Below are 17,823 nucleotides of genomic sequence, written 5' to 3' on the forward strand. Positions count from 1 at the left end.
GCCTCTCTATATCTTCAGTTTCATAAAACCGGGTATGGTGATCATCATGGCCATTTTTTAGAGCAGAGAATTGAAACAGAAAATTGCACCGTTTTTACAGTTGACAGCATGTCAATTTAAATTAAGAAGCAGGTCCATACAGTAAAACAGTGAATTTATCTGCAGTATTTTTTTTTTCCTTTTCATTCTCTAACTTGCCAGAGAATGCCAGCCTTGCTAAAGATCGGGGTCTCAGTGATTCTTCCTATCACATTACCACCCCTCTTTAGTGCTTTTTTTAAGGAAAGTCATAAATGAAATCAGCCAGGACCACACCTAAGGATGCAACTTAATACAAAAATGACACAGACTGATAGATTTAGAAAGCAGAGGTGAAGGTATTGCCAGTGAAAAGCTAAAATATCGCTCCCTTCTCCCCTTATTCATGCCTTCTCTACCTTTGTGTAACTGGCTTACTTTATTTCCATTTAACTAAAGGTAGGAACCAGAAGGTAGTGGAGTCAAGACAGAAAAGTGAAAGTTACAATGACAGAATGACTCCTTCAAATTGTTACTCAAAATTCCCCACCTGAGTGAAGCCTTCCCTGGCTACCAATGTCCTGTCCCCACCCTCTGACATTTCATAATCCCTTTTCTTGCCAAATTTTGTCTCCTTACACTTCATCACATCACATCACACTGTGCATTTTTGCTTATCTATCTTGTTTATTGTCAGTCTCTTCCACCAGAAAATAAATTCTTCCAGAGCAGTGATTTTCTGTTTGTTTGGTGCACTCCTAAATCCCTAATACCTAGAATAGGACGTGGCACAGAGCAGGGGCTGGATGAGTAAACGTTATTGCATGATAAATGATAAGAATATATTAGGCATTTAATTGCCTTGGCGTTCAGTGTATTTTTAGACCACTTATTGAAGTGATGTCATGTAGATAAATATAATCCTAAACTAAGGAAATGCATGCTACAGCTGACCTTCCCTTTGAGTTCCCTCTTGTTACTGCTGGAGCTTGTTACAGATGCCAGTTTTCTCTGTGTGTAGTTTTTGAGTACTTCCTGTTTGAACTAACCGTAATTTTCCTCTCCTTGGGTGTCCTCTTAGTTTTTCCAGGAATAGAATTACAGTCAGTCCCATTAGAAAACAATTTGATGTTACAGTTTTTATCTTGGATTAAAGTTTGTTCACTGGAATAGTAGCTACATATAACACGATCGTGTTATAATACCGTTAGGTAAAAGATGTATGTTATTTCTGTTTGTAACCAACAGCATATAAAAACAGGGTGGTTTTTTTTTTTTTTGATATATGTTCTTGGATCAGAAGGTAAGTTGATGGATTCTCACTTAGTTTATATTATAAAACATGTATTTATCCAACTGGTCTCTGGTAATATTTAAGCACTCCAAAATGAGATACCCTATAGAGTAGAAGATATATTTATGGTGGCAAAAGCTCTCCAATTAGAGTATCTTATAAACTCTAATTGAAGAGTTAAAATACCATTGTCATTTAACTCAGTGATGCATTTATTAAAGAATAATTACACTTCAGCTTGATATGAGTCTTCTAGATATTACTTTCCAGTGATAACATAGTGTGTCTTCTCAGCTCAGTTACTAAGGTTTTTTTGTATTGAGCAAGTAAAATGTCATTGTCTATGGCTGTTTCCCATTTAAAGATTACCTTGTGCATGCTTTCTGTGTTGTAGTCCCTAGGATCATAGACCAAAGTCATGAAGTCACCTGTATACCTTAGTCTGGAGACAGATGGTTCTTGCTTGCTTCAACTTCCTTCCCCCCCCTTTTTTTTTTTTTTTGCATTGCCAATTTCTAGTAAAATAGATAGCATGGTTTTTCACTTGTTTACACAGGCAAGTTCTGTAATTGATAGTGTATATGCCTGAAGAATCAGGTATTTGGCAACTACTAAGTATAACCCCATGAGAGCATAAACCAAACTACAAGAAAGTAAACATTGGTGGGTCAATAATGTAGATGTCAGTGAACTCAGAAATTCATTAGGAGTTGAGGTTAACAACCGAAGAAGCACTTCAGAAGTACAAGCATACCTTGTTTTGTTGAATTTTGCAGATACTCCATTTTTTTCCAATGAATATTTATGTGGCAATTTGACATTGGACAAATCTATCAGCGCCTTTTTTCCAATAGTTTGCTCACTTGTGCCTGCGTGTTACAAATTCAGTACTTTTGTGTCACAACTTGGCAATTCTCACGATATTTCAACCTTTTCATTATTATTCTGTTTGTTATTGTGATCTGTGATCAGTGATCTTTGATGTTACTGTTGTAATTGTTTTGGGGATTCACAAACTGCACCCACATAAGACAGTAGACTTAACTGGTAAGTGTTGTGTGTGTTCTGGCTGCTTAGTGACTGGCCATTCTTTTGTCTCTCTCCCTCTCCTGGGGCCTCCCTGTTCCCTGAGACACAACAATATTGAAATTAGTCCAATTAATAACCTTACTACGGCCTCTAAATGTTCAAGTGAAAGGAAGAGTTGCACGTCTTTCACTTTAAATTAGAAGCTAGAAATGATTAAGCTTAGTGAGGAAGACACATCAAAAGTCGAGACAAGCAGGAAGCTAGGCCTCTATTGCCAGTTACCCAGGTTGTGAATGCAAAGAAAAAGTTTTTGAAGGAAAATGTAAGTGTTTCTCCAGTGAACACACATATGACAAGCGAAACTGCCTTACTGCCGATTCAGAAAAAGTTTACTGGTCTGAACAGAAGATCAAACCATCCAGAACATCCTCTTAAACCAAAGGCTAATTCAAAGCAAAGACCAAACTCTCTTCAGTTCTATGATGGCTGAGAGAGGTGAGGAAACTGCAGAAGAAAAGTGTGACGCTAACACATTGGTTCACGAGGTTTTAAAAAAGAAGCCGTCTCCATACCATTAAAGTGCAAGGAGAGTCAGCTAGTGCTGATGTAGAAGCTACAGTCGGTTATCTCAAAGATCTAGTGAAGATAATGAAGGTGGCTACGCTAAACAACAGATTTTCAGTGTTGATGAAGCAGCCTTCTACAGGTAGAAGATGCCGTGTAGGACTTTCATGGCTGGAGAGGAGAAGTCAATGGCTTCAAACCTTCAAACCTTCAAAGGACAGGTGGACTCTCTTGTTAAGGGCTAATGCAGCTAGTGATTGTGAGTTGAAGCCAGTGCTCATTTACCAATCTGCAAATCCTAGAGCCCTTAAGAAGTTATGTTAAATCTTCTCTGACTGTGTTCTATAAATGGAACAACAAAATCTGGATGGTAGCACATCAGTTTACAACATGGTTTACTGAATATTTTAAGCCCATTGTTGAGACCTACTGCTCAGGAAAAAATCATTTCAAAGTGTTACTGTTCATTGACAATGTACCCAGTCACCCAAGAGCTCTAATGGAGATGTACAATGGAATTCATGTGGTTTTCATGCCAGCTAATACAACATCCATTCTAGAGCCCCTGGATCCAGGAGTAATTTTGACTTTCAAGTCTTACTATTTAAGAAATACATTTCATAAGGCTATAGCTGCCACAGATGGTGATCCCTCTGATGGACATGGGCAAAGTCCATTGAAAACCTTCTAGAGAGGATTCACCATTCTACATGCCATCAAGAACATTCATGGTTCATGACAGAAGGTCAAAATATAAACCTTCACTGGAGTTCAGAAGAAGCTGATTCCATCCCTCATGTGTGACTTTGAGGGGATAAAGACTTCCAGGGAGGAAGTCACTGCAGATATGGTGGAAACAGCAAGAGAACTAGAATTAGCAGTGGAGCCTGAAGATACATCTGAATTATTGCAATCTTGTGATAAAACTTTAACTGATGAGGAGTTGCTTCTAATGGATGATCAAAGAAAATGGTTTCTTGAGACAGAATCTTCTCCCGGTGAAGATGCTGTGAAGATTGTTGAAATGACAACAAATGATTTAGAATATTACATAAACTTAGTTGATAAAGCAGTGGCAGAATTTGAGAGGATTGATGCCAATTTTAAAAGAAGTTCTACTGTGGGTAAAATGTTATCACAACAGTACTGCATCCTACATAGAAATTGTTTGTGAAAGGAAGAGTCAATCAGTATGGCAAATTTCATTGTTGTCTTATTTTAAGAAATTACCACAGCCACGCCAGCCTTCAGCAACCACCAACCTGATCAGTTCAACAGGCATCAACACTGAGGCAAGACCCTCCCACAGGAAAAGGATTATAACTCACTGAAGGCTCAGATGATGGTTAGCATTTTTTTTTTTAGCAATGAAGTGTTTTTAATTAAGGTATATACTTTTTTTTTAGACATAGTGATATTGCATATTAATAGACTACAGTATAGTGTGAAGTTTTATATGCCCTGGGAAACCAAAAAATTCCTGCAAAATTGCTTTATTCCTGTGGTCTGGAGCTGAACCAGCAACAGCACCAAGGTGTGCCTGTGCAACAGAAGATAGAAGGAACCTGGTTCTATTTGCATAGAAAGATTGGTCAGTGATACACTGTGGCTACTTGGCCATCTTTGTTTTTGCCAGATAAATAGATCATATAAGATGACATTTTCAGTATCTTGCCAATTTCATTAATCACCCAGGCTTTCCATCTCATTGAGTTTTAAAAGCTCTCTCTCTTCATCTAGAGAAAAGCTTTATCTTATATTCAGCAAACCACATCTGTATTGCTGGTTCAGCCCCCTGGTATAATTCAGTTGCATTAATCTATCTGATATATCTTTCAGCTTCCCCTCCCCACAAAAATAATTACATACTTTTGGAAGATCAGAAGCTGGGAAGACAGGAAGACAGGCTTGATTAAAATCAGAAACTTAACTGCATAAAGATCAATTCCTTCTTTGTAATTAACTCAGCAACTCAAAGGATAATTTCTTTATCGTAATTAGAAGATAAATAATATATAAGGATGTACCACTCATTTAAAGGATATAGTTTGAGCATTTGTCCTATTAGTAATGAGTAATGGTAAACTGAATTGTGAATTCCCTTCTGAATTTTAATATATGAAAGTGGCTATAAGGAAAGGGGGCAATTATTTTTCTAAATTAAAATACCATCATCAAATTTTCATCCGTGTTTAATTTAGAAAATTTTAATCTTCAATAGCAAACATAATATAAAACTTGAGCCTCACAGATAGAGGACACTCAGAAAAGTGATTACTCACTTTATGACTTTTATTCACACAGCATCAAATTGGGCAAAGTGAACTTTTTATTATACTGATTACTAATAATGCTCCAATTGTGTTTAATAAGAGTGACTTAATTTTTGTTAGTGATTCAAAAAATCTAAATTGCAGTGGATAACTGGAGTCCTTTCAAAAAGAAGGAAAAGTGGGGTCTCCCTCTGATACTGAATTTCCATTTGTGGGGTGGCAGAATCTGCACCGTGATCAGAGCATGGCAAACCAGGATTGTCTGTGGTGGGGGGGAAGGTGGCAGAGAAGATGGGGAGATTTAGGGCTTGACGGATCATAGAAATTATGCATTCCACCTCCTAATTTCACACATGAGCAGCCAGACATGTGAATTGACTTACCACTGTCACTCAGCTGTTAATGGCAGACTGAGGCCAGACAGTGGGGCTCCTGTGTCTGTCCTTTCTGATTTTCTCTGTCCCGACATGTGTTCTTTTAACAATTGTAGGAATGGGGAACTAAGGAACTTTTCTCTATTTCTAGATTCCCCTGCCTTTCAAAACAAAAGTGGTGTTCTCAGTGAATGTAATTGAATGTTACAGGTATTTGGCTACTTTGCAAGTGTCTGAATTTTGTGTTTTCTTGTAGCTTTCTCAAATAATGATAGCATGGTACAGTTTTTTCTTCTAACGTGTTCCTCGTGAAAAATATGTGTCTTCTGTAGCCATTTATGGTCATATCTAGACAGAGGATTACTGGCAATTTAGGAATTCAGGAAACCTAGGACTGTTTCTAATTAATGTGTTTGGATTCATGATTTATATAATATAGCCTATTACAGATTTTCCAGTATAATACACAGGCACAGTGACAAGATAACATATTAAAAAGCAAGTCAAATTTCATATACAAGAAAAAAATCAAGTTGGAAGTGCCCAATATTTTTAAAAGAGAGTGAGCAATGGCTTTTCACTCTTACATAATTCCTTTAAAGTGTTCTCCGGAAGATGATTTTTAAGTAGCTAGACCTTAGCTCAACATAAATTCATTTTAAAAACTTGATGACTTGTGAAAATCCTGATGGTCTCTTCAGCTGTATTGTCTCTCCCTTACTCTCTTCCCACCACTGTGCATTATCTCACTAAATATTGCATACTGCTGCCATGAGCACACTCACCTGATTTGACTCTGACTTTGGATTTTTGGGACGAATTTTGGCGTGTTAAGGGCTGGGACAGGTGGAAGAGGGAATGCACCAAATTGAGTGTCAGATACAGGTGAGGTGACATTGCAGCTGCTGAGGGTTGCCTAGTCAGCGGGAAAAGATTTGAAGGAACTCATTTACTGGGAGCCAGGGCTCTTCCCAGTGTGTATATCTGTTGCCTTGAATTGGTCAGGATGAAGACTCAGCTGCAACAGTAATGTAGGAGAGAGACCCAGCGGCACAGTGGCTTAAAGAACAAGGTGTGTTTCTGCCTCTTGTAGGAGGCCCGGGCCAGCAGGGCGGTTCTGCTCCTCACCATCTTTCGAGGCTTGGTTCTCTTCCATTTCATTGCGCTGCTATCCTTAGCACAGTGGTTTTCAGACTCTTTGGTTTCTGGGTCCCTTTACGCTTGTAACAATTATACAGGATTTTAAAAAGCCTTTCTTAGTATTATTCCTATCTATTGATATTTATTTTATTAGAAATTAAAACTGGCTAGGGGAGGTGTAGCTCAGTGCTAGTGTGTGCCTAGCAGGTCCTGCATTCAATCCCTAGCACCTCCATTAAAAGTAAGTAAATAAATAAAGACTTAATTACCTCCCCTGCTGCAAAAAAAAAAAAAAGAAGTGAAATACTTTTAATTGTTAAAAATAAATAAATAAATAAAATTAGTCATCTTAAAAGTTTAAAAAAATTAAAACTGGTAAATTTAAAAGCATTTATTAATTTAATTAAAATAACAAGAAATCACTATATGGTAACATAAATAACATTTTAAGAAAAATAACTATGTTTTCTAAAACAAAAATTAGAGATTTTTGCAATCACCTCAGATCTATGGTTTAGTGGAGGAGACCTGGGTTCTCATTCCTGCTTCTGCATTCAGTCTGTCTTGTAGAGGATGTGTATGGAGTTGGGGGAGGGCGGTGTTTGGTTGATTTACATGAAGAAAATCTGGCCTCATAAAGATTTGTAATTGGAAAAGGTAGAAATATCTGAATAGAATTTTCCAGAAAACTGTAGATATTCTTCCTTGATATGATGCCAAAACTCAAGAAATCATTTCTTTAACATCACTGAACTTTTTGTACCTGGTTACATTAATGTCCATTGATCTCTTTCCCTTTCATCCATGCATGATTATTTAACATCGTGTGTTGTTCATTTAGAAATTACTGGTTCACTGAGTTAAGTATATCTTTAAAGTATTGACACATGTTATTATAAATATCAAGAGCAAAAAAATATCAAAAGCATATTTGTCATTGTTTTCACTGATCTTCTCAGAAGAGTTTTTAACAAATGGGAAGCTGTTAGGAATATATATATATATATATTTATTCCAAAATACTAATATTTGCTTGAAAGCTTGAATTTTATTGTTGGCAACAAATACTATCATTTGCTGTTCCAGAAGTGACAGGCTTACTTAGTTCATTTTTAAGAAAATGTCTACACATACTCAATTCAGAGTAAAAAACCATTGTGAAGAAAAATAAACTGCCAAGTTTTCACTCACATTTCATTCTTTTAAGTCCCTTGTTTCGTTTTTTCATGTTTTCTCCACCTTCACGTTCTTGTTTCTTCCTGTCCTGTGTAAATGTTAAAGGTAGGAATGAGAAGGCCTGTCTATACATGGCAGTGACACGTGTGTTACCAGCCCTTCATTCCCAGTGATTCTGGCAGCCTCTAGAATAGGTTGTGTGGCTCCAGGAGGCCAACAAAATAGCACCTGGAAGACTGATCAGGAGGCAGTGGGGTGGAGATGACATGCCACACACCTGAGTTGTTATGGCATGGAAATGGGAATCAGTGGAACACACACAGCAAGGTGCTTGGCCTGAAGAGAGCAGGGCAGCTTATTGGGAAGTTTGGACTTAGTCCTCTGTGGTCACAGTGGACAGCCAACCTAGCAGGAACATGGACATTTCACCTTCTGAGTTGGAAAGGAGGAGAAGGCATTTAAGGGTTTTTTTTTTTAATCCTCTGGCAAATAATGCAAGGAAAGGAGTGATTGGGGGAGAATGATGTTAGAAATATGACATGGTTCCTAAAGGATAAGGAAGTCTATGTTCTTCTTCTATCTGGTAGGTCCTCTCCTCTATCTCCTGACTGTCTTCTGCTCGTCCTTCTGGCCTCAACTACTGTGGCACCACCTAGTGGAGCCACCCCACTCCCCCACATTGCCCTTCAAGACTGTGCTGGTGTCTTTTTGGGGGTAGAGGGGAATAATATATGATACTCTTTTTTCATCGAAGTGTAGTTAATTTATAATGTGTTAGTTTCTGGTGTGCAGCATAGTGATTCAGTTATACATATACATGTTCTTTTCCATATTCTTTTTCATTATAGGTTATTACAAGTTATTGAATATAGTTTCCTGTGTTATACCATACAACCTTGTTGTTTATCTCTTCTGTATGTAGTAGTGTGTATCTGCCAATCCCAAACTCCCAGTTTATCCCTCCCCCCACCCCTTTCCCCTTTGGTAGCCATAAGTTTGTTTTCTGTATCTGTGAGTCTCTTTCTGTTTTGTTAAGTAAGTTCATTTATATCTTTTTTTTTTTTAGATTCCACATGTAAGTGATATCATACAATATTTGTTTTTATCTGTCTGACTTCCTTCATTTAGTATGGTAATCTCCAGGTCCATCCATATTGCTGCAAATGGCATTATTTCATTTTTTATGGCTGAGTAGTATTCCATTGTGTATCTATACACCACATCTTCTTTATCCAGTCATCTGATGATGGGCATTTAGGTGGCTTCCATGTCTTGGCTATTGTAATTGGTGTTGCTGTGAACATTGGGGTGCATGTGTCTTTTCAAAGTGGAGTGGGTGTCTTTTTATATACTACTCCTCTGCATCCTGTGTTTATCTCTGCTGCAGTTTATCATGTAATTGTTTTGGTTACCCAGGAGATGGTAAGTTCCCAGAGAGTGGAGGACTTGTCCACTATATCTTCATGCCTAGCAGAGTATCTGATTTGTGGTAGCCACTCAGTAAATACTTGAAAGAGTTAGTGAATCAGGAAGGTGCAGTAATATTAGCACAAAGATACTAGGATGTAAGCAAATTGGTTTAGAAGTGGTAAGAAAGAGGTTGATGATATGTATCTTCAAAATGAGAGTAGATGGGATGGGTGGCAAAGTGATTGATCATCATCACTATAATGAATGCAAACTTTATTCTGTATTATTTGCTCATCTTATCATTTTCCCCTTTCTACTTTCTCTTAATGGAGGATTTAGAATTATGTTACTGACAATTTGTTTATACTTCAAATATCACTGTCAAAATGTAAATACTCTGAAAGCAGCTATCTCATATAGTAGCTTTTAGTATAAAATTAATTAGAATGATTGAATAATTTGAAGATTGTAATGTATTATTAATACTATTAATGTTATTTGTAAGTATAGAACAACTTGTGTTTTTTTTTTAATGGTACCTGTTAAAAGTACATGGACTTGGCTTCTTTTTATTCTTCAATAAGACCTGTTAATTGTAGAAAACTATAGCTACAATTACTTTGTGTAATTTAATATTGAGATACAAACTTTCATTTTTAAAGTAGAAATTACCTGAGATAACCATTACTCAGAGATAAACACTAACTTTTTGTAAATATCCTGCCAGGCATATTTTGTGTGTGTGTGTGTGTATCTAAATATATATCTACTTTAAACATGAGGTATCCTGTATATCTACCTGTAATTTGATTTTAACTTAAAATATGAATATGCCGGTTACATCCCCTTAGCCCATCTGATACTAGCACAGCTGTGGTGGACAGTTCTGTGCACTTTTGACAGTAGCCCACGTCAGATACAAGCTGTGCCATATCTCTGCTCTGCTTTCTCTGAAGCTGCAAAGGTTCCCTAGACACATGGGGTATGGGAGTTGGTGGATAAATGCCCCAGCTGCCCTGTACTGTGTTGGGACAGTCATGAGATATGTGCTACATAATTCTGCAGAGGTCCTCAGTGGACTTGAGGTGCAGTTCCCTGCAGCAGTAGCCAGCTCATTCCTGAAAACCGTATTGAATTTTCTCCTTCATCAATCTCACTTCCTCCATTTTTCCAGTTCTGTTTCTTGGAATCACCTGTCAAATAAACAGCCGTGTCCTCATCTCAGAGTCTGCTCCCACAGAATCTCAACTAGGAACATGCCAACCTCAGATTATTAAACAATTAGATTTATTTCAGTTTTCCATTACTAGGAAAGGAATTGTAATGGAAATCCATGTACAAATGCCTTTACTGTGAGTCTTTACAGTAAGTGGTGCATTAAAGGATTTGCAGATTTTGAAGACCAAATTCCTTTTTAGAAAGTTTATTCCAGTTTGCAGTGTTGGTTTCCTTACACAGCTAACCCCTGGGTATGAACCTCTTTAAATATTTGCCAGACTCAGGTAAAAATTTTTGTCTACTTTTAACCTATAATTTTTACCTATCTTCGGTCACATATTCTTTTGTTCAATGCATTTCCTGTTTGTTTCTTTTCCCCATTTTTCTGATTAGGTATTTAAATATTTTAATCAATTTTTGTGGGTGCTGTACAAATTAAAAGTCTTAATCCTTTGTCGTAAGTTATAAATTACTTCCTTAAATGATCTTTTGACTAATTTTGTGTTTCTTAATAGTGTCCACTTAAAGAAAAACACATAACATAGGATTTGTGAGGTTGTTTTTTTCAGGGTCTTATTGAGAACTGTATAGTCTGGGAGACAGCTCTGAGGAACTGCTCTGAAGAGATGGGGGAAGAGCCAGTTTATATATGATTTTGTTTTTTATCTAGGACATACATGCAGTCAAGCATACATCTTGGTGAAAGATTATTGCTGATACCAAAGAACAGATGTATTAAGTTAATGATTTTAGTGTTTTTCTGTTTGGGAAGATGCACAAATCTGGGGTCATTGACATTCTTCTTGAGATATGCATCTAACTGTCTAGGGACCTGTTTATCCAAAGCACAGAGGGCCTCATTCTGCTTTTCACCCTGAATTCCTCTCAGGATTGAGCTTTCGGTGGGTGGCTGCAGTGGGTTGCAACTTAACCCTCATGAAACTGGGTGGTGAGCTCCACTCTTTTGTTCTTCTTTGTTCACAGTAGCCACTCCCATTGGCTTCATTGCCAAATTGTGCGCTGGCCTCCCTCTCTCTACACGTCTTTCTCCCCCGTATGGACATTGTCACCACTTTCCCTTCCTATGGATCTTTTCTCTTCATTTTCTTTTATCTTCTCTTTCCTTCATCTGATTCCTTTATTCCTAATTTCTGTTCTAAACGTGGAATTAGTCCATTCTGCTTTGCAGTGATTCTCACTGGCCTGGAGGAGAGTCCACATCTCAGTCAATGGGAGAGGTGCCTCTTTAAGCTTCTGGTTCTTCAGACTCGAGAATCACAGCCACAGTTACTGTGAGGGTGTGTGTGGAGTCCCTCAGCTGAGCAAAGGCAGAAAAAGTTGAGAACCACTGGCTGGAAGGTTTTAAAAGGCATGGAAATGCCACTGAGGTTTCTTTTTGGCTCTATGATGAAGCCCTCATAGAGACCCTGCGACCTCAGAGCCCATCTCCAAGGAACTCCTTCTATTTTTGTGTGCTTGGCATATCTGCAAATTACTTTCTAAATTGATTGTTGAATGTGCTGAAGGCACATACTTGACTAGGTCAAGAGGACCGGCATCTTTTTAAGAGTCTGATCAATATAAAAAGCTGCTATCTTTATATAATGCCATGGGGTCAAGTCTAAATTACATTTGCACGAGAGCTTTCAAAGCTAATGCAGGGGCCTCGAGGGAGGGGTCACCACTCTGCTTTGTAGATTTATAGTCCTATATCTACTGACCCAGGGAAGGAGGAAAGGGTACGTACCTCTTGTATTCTGGGGAGCATTCTAGACTACTCATCACTGATCAGCTGCATCTTCAGGCTGGGAGACTTCTGGCTTCATTCTTTTCATCCCAAAGATAATTTATTTATCAATTTTTAAACTCACAAAGCATGAAGTATTTTTTTGCATTCTGAGTTACTTGGCAATATGTATTAAACAAAAACTGTAGATTTTCATTTTGAATGGATTTGATTTATATTAATTCATTGAAATCATACAGTTCAATGTTTCTAAAAAGAATTTGCAATGTTTATGTAATAACATTATTAATACAGACATTGCCATCAAAAAAGTACACATGAAAGGAAAAATAAGCAAAAATGTTAAGGGACCATCACAATCACTGTGACTGAGCTTTAAAATTAGATCTCAGCTTCTTCCCCCAAAATTAAGGTAAAAAGATAATGGAGTAACATAATTCTCACTTTGTAAGAGGAAACATGCTAAGCATTCACAGAAGGGAAGTATTTTCCCCCCTTGGACTAAATTTGAAAGGAAAAATATAATTGGAACCTATACTTTGGACTTACGTGGTTACGTAGTGGTAACCTTTCCAATATAATCTCATCACAGACAGGGAAGCGTTTTTCTCATGATTCTTTCTCACAATAAATCTTCAGTATAAGCCAAAGGTGTATATATAAGATTTAAGTATAACTCAGTGAAAGATGCTTCAGAGTAGTTCAGCGGTCTAGCTTTCTGGCATTTTAAAACATAATCCAAGGCTCTACCTATTTTTCATAAACTATTCAGAGGCCAATATGTATTTCTTGACTATTAGTTGTCTCTTCTGGGCTTTATGAAAGCCATGTAGGTGTTTGGATAGAAATAGAAAAAGGTGAAATTTTGCCTCTAAGATACTGGCTTCAGGTAAAGAGCCACTTACCTTTCACAAGGCAACAAGATGTTTTTAATACTTTATATGATTCACATTCTTTTGTTAAAATATTTATTAATTAAAAGAAACTACTATTCATTCAGCTGTAGGTACCTACTGATTCTTGAAAACAAAATGTATATATGTGTGTATGTATGTTTATCTTTCTATTTAATCATTTAATACTTGCCTGATTAACTGAGCATCCTTTTTTCTGGTCTTTTGCTTCCAACTCAGTTATTCCTTTAGTTTAGTGACATGATAGGAGTCCGTGATCTGAGTTAACTTTGATTTTTTTTTTAAGACTTCATTTTTTTTTTAGCAATTTTATGTTCATAGCAAAATTGAGGGGAAGGTACAGAGATTGCCCTTGTACCCCTGATCCCACACATGCAAATTCTCTCCCATCATCAGATCCCCCACCAGAGTGGCACGTTTGTTACAGTCGATGAAACTGCATTGACACATCATCATCTCCCAAACCATAGTCTATACTAGGGTTCACTCTTAGTGTTGTACTTTCTGTGGGCTTGGACAAAGCCTCTTGATGTGTGATCGTTGACCCATCATCATGATAGGTGGCATGGAAACTGAAAGGTACTTTTGTTTTTTTAAATGATTGTTTTTAAGAAATATATCACGTGGAACTGTAAAAAAAAATAAAGTAAGACCAAACCTATCTTATTATGGATAGTAAAGTGAAATGATCAGACCTGGTCTATTTTTGTTAGTTCTTTTCACTAGGAAATCTATACAGAACAACAGATGAAAGAAGAAACCTGATAAAAGAGCACATTTACTGACACTTAAAAAAAGTCTTCTCTACTTAAACAAACTATTGAATTATTACCTAAGAATATTGAATTTTAGGGTTAAAAAGGATCTCCAAATCCTATTTAATCTACAAAAGGACCCACATGTCCCGAATGGGGAACCATGCCTCTCACCATCAAAGAGATCAATGGTTATAGGTCACTAACAAGATCCCTTAGACTTACTTCCTACTTTTTCCCTTGGTCAACAGAAATTATATCATTTTTTTTGTTTTAGCCTCTGCTATAGACTGAGTTGTTCCCCCCTCCCCATTCACAGGTTTAAGCCCTGAACCCTCAGTGTGACTGTACTGAGAGATAGGGCCATTAGGAGGCAATCCTTAATGTATTCCTTCTCATTTGCATTCCACAAGAGAATGGTGAACTGTCAGCTTGAGTGTGGATGGGCGGGTTCGGGGATGGGGAATAAATATTTGAATATGACACACCTCTCTCTCCCTGACCTTCAGCTAATTGTGGAGATAGTAAAAAAACTTTATCAGAGAGAAAGGTAATAACTAACATTTGTACTCTATTTTAAAACAGATTTTGGTGTGTTGTGCCCACATTGACAAATAATGCATATATGTGTGTGTTTAAAAATAAATTTATCTATATGGGTATTTGTATCTTTATTATAGAAAAAAGACCCCAAATGGGCTGTACATTAAAAGGTTGAAAGTGATGAGAATTTCACTTATTTTTATTTTTATTATTTTCAATATTTTCTACATCTTCCTCAGGGGGGCATGTGTTGTGTATATAACCATTAGACTGTAACCCATTAAACTTTCGAAGCCTCTGCAGAATTTTTATACGTGCTTGATCATTAGATCCTCACAGTCACCCTGTGGGGTGGGTCAGTCCTGAACATCGATATAGTGGATGAAAGAAGCGGAGGAGAAAGACAGACGTGCAACTCAGGCACCCAGGAGGTGAAGTGCATGAAGATGCCATGATACTTAGCACCATGCACGGGTAGCAGACAGCCACGCCGGGGGAAAAGGAAGGAGAATCAGCAGTGCTTGAATGACAGGGGCAGTAAAGATCCCTGAACATCATGAGATGTTGGGCACAGCATGGCTTTTTACTTCTGTCCTGCTCCCTATCCTGAGGCCTGGTTCAGTTCTTATCAGACTCAAAGGCATGGGGCACAGTGGCTATGCTGGGTTTGAGACTAGACAGTCTGAGTCTGGATTCCACCTCTGGCAGTGTTGAGCTCTGACTTAATAACAGACCCAGGGTCTCAATTTACCTATCTGTGAAATGAGGCAAATACTAGTTACTGTAAGGACTAAATAAGTTCACACATTCTAAGATCCTTTAAAAGTACATGGGACAGTCTAATGAGAAACAGCTTTTTAATTGGTTAAATAAGTAACAGATCAGGGAGAAAAACCCTCGAAAAAAAGTGTATGGACATAGGGAGGACTCAACAAGTATTAGTGAATATCCTCCTCAACCTCATGCTCATTGGCACAGGGCTGATGAGGATGATGGAGGAGTGGAAGGTTATCTGTGTGGCTTTCAGAGAGACAACTACATTGTCCTACTGCACATGGCAGCAGCGTTTGGTCTTATAGGGCCTGGTACAAGATAAGGAGGTTGGGTTGGTACAAATATATCTGACATTAATCTTTCAATGACAGTATTATCACTTTGAGATATATACACACGGCTTGGATTAAGGATAGATTATGTTTCCTAACAGTAAGATGCATACAGATGTCTATCAAATGTATACAGATGTACACCACCAAGTAGATCAGGGATGCAAAAGAATTATAAAGTTAATACAGAAATATGAGAACGTTTGTGCTGATATTATGGGATAGTTCAGCTGTCTGTTCAAATCCATACCAGCCCTTTTCTGCTTATTACAAATGTTTGGAATCTGCGTATATACTTAGATGTTCTCTCTGATTTTACAATGTGGAAAGGCAAGTGATGCTGTTAAAAGAAGAATGATTGTTTTGTCTTCCAAAGATCTTGATCATGAGTCAAGGGGTGGAGTGTACTGTGAGGGTTAATTCCCTCAGGCCTGGAATTAGTCAGAGCTGTCCTACTGAGATATATCTGCCTGCTACTGACCCCTGGTCAAGGCGTGAAGCAATTGATTAATAATGTTGTGAACATTGCATTGGAGGAGTTCCAGGTTAATTTGTACCAACTGCCAGCATTGTTTATTGATAATAGTGAGATTGATAAGTTGCATCTGGTCTTGGTGAGACACCTGCAAGGCTCTGCTGTTGAGGTTGGCTACATAGCAGGGATATGTCTACATGAGAAGCAAAATACACAACACCAGCCAGGACTCCATCCCAGAAGCAGCCTGAAATACTGCTGGCTGAGTTGAGAAGATTACGCAGAGAGAATGGATGATGGAATCCTAATTGCTTTGCTACCCAATTCCTAATTATATTAAGTCCTTCAGTTCTCACACAGGTAGATTCTTGAAATTGCCAATACTGGGGGGCAAGAACCCATCCTAAATGTCTCTTATCCTCCTTCTTTTCCAAAACATGTAAAATGTGTTTCTTTGTCATATTTTTCAGACCCCCTGGCTGTGGAATACGAGGCACTGCTGGTACAACTACCCTTATCAGGTAAGGATACGTTACTGCCTGGGTTTTACCAGGTCAAGTATCTTTCTTAAGTCAGTTTCATGGTTTCAGGCAGGTCTCAGCAGGTTGGGCAGTCATCTTGCGTTTTGGCCCCCGCCCCGCTGTTGGATGGTGGACAGAGCCTAGTGAGGGGAGTGGCTTGTATTAGTGAAGTTCAGAATCAAAGCTCACTCACTTAAGCAGATAGATGGAGTCAGTGTAGAAGATTCATTTGCTGGAGAGTCAGTTACAGTCATTTCAACAGGTGGATAATTCTGGTTTCTAACAGCCGACCTGCTTCTAATTACTGAGGGAAGCCTGAAGCCCTGATGATAGCTCCTGCCTGTCTGGACAGCTAGTGGGCAAAGCGTGAGAGAGGTGCTGGAGCAGGCATGCTGAATTTGGTTCGCTTTGTGGCTTTGGAACAGCCTCTCAGTATGTAAATCAAGCACAATTTCCCTGAGCACAGAAAAATGGGCTTATACTATTACACATAGACAAAAATAGCATTGCTGAAAATGAGATTAAAATCATATCCCAGAAAGAGAGCATTTTTCAGATCCTTGCCCACTGACATACCTTCGCCTCTGTCCGTGAAGTCAGTAATATGAGCCCGGGTGTGGACCCTAGTTCAGTTACTGTTTCAATACCAAAGTGGGGAATTCTCTAGAAATTTCTTGCTGAAAAATTTCTAGAATTTCTAGTTCAATTGGGATACATTATTTAAGAGAAATAAATGCAACCTGATGTCTTGTTGATAAAGAGACAGACATGATAAGCAGCTTGGATTTTGACTTCGGGATTCTTTGGGTTGTCTTTTTAGAGGCACACAGTTAACGGGGAGCAGACGTGCTCTGTAACTTGTCTGTTGCACACAATGTTGTAACAGTGGATGGGGACCTGCGTTGGATACTCCTCCAGCAAGTTTAAGGCTAGGGACATGTTGAAATGGGATTCCAATTTGCATTTTCATCTCTTTCATGTAGAAAAGAATGTAATCCCAATTAGAAAAGAATGTAAATCAGCAATATGAGAGGGTGAGAGAGAGCTGAACATTCCAGGGCTATCTGATAGACTAAGGCCACTTTGAAGCCAGTCACTTACTGTGCACAATTGTAATTCTCAGGCCCAACTGCTGTTTTACTATCTGCAGTACTTGGAATATTGTCATTTACAGCTTGCTTTGTATCATGTAATGGTATACAGTTGGGAAAAAATCCATCTATATCTGGAATTCTATTTGTAAAAGTTCATCAAAGGCTTCTAGAA

The 17,823-nt window shown here is 38.1% G+C and overlaps 1 protein-coding gene across 3 annotated transcripts in view; it reads left to right on the top strand.

Moving 5' to 3' along the window:
* Nucleotides 1-17,823, top strand: part of CERS6 (ceramide synthase 6) — a 296,892-nt gene that overhangs the window by 214,949 nt on the left and 64,120 nt on the right. For all 3 annotated transcript variants that reach the window (XM_072961105.1, XM_006201102.3, XM_072961104.1), the window contains exon 5: nucleotides 16,507-16,557. In XM_072961105.1, coding sequence (XP_072817206.1) covers nucleotides 16,507-16,557 — 51 coding nt within the window. The remainder of the gene's footprint in view (nucleotides 1-16,506; nucleotides 16,558-17,823) is intronic.

The sequence above is a fragment of the Vicugna pacos genome, chromosome 5 (assembly GCF_048564905.1).
Source record: "Vicugna pacos chromosome 5, VicPac4, whole genome shotgun sequence".
Classification (NCBI taxonomy): Eukaryota; Metazoa; Chordata; class Mammalia; order Artiodactyla; family Camelidae; genus Vicugna; species Vicugna pacos.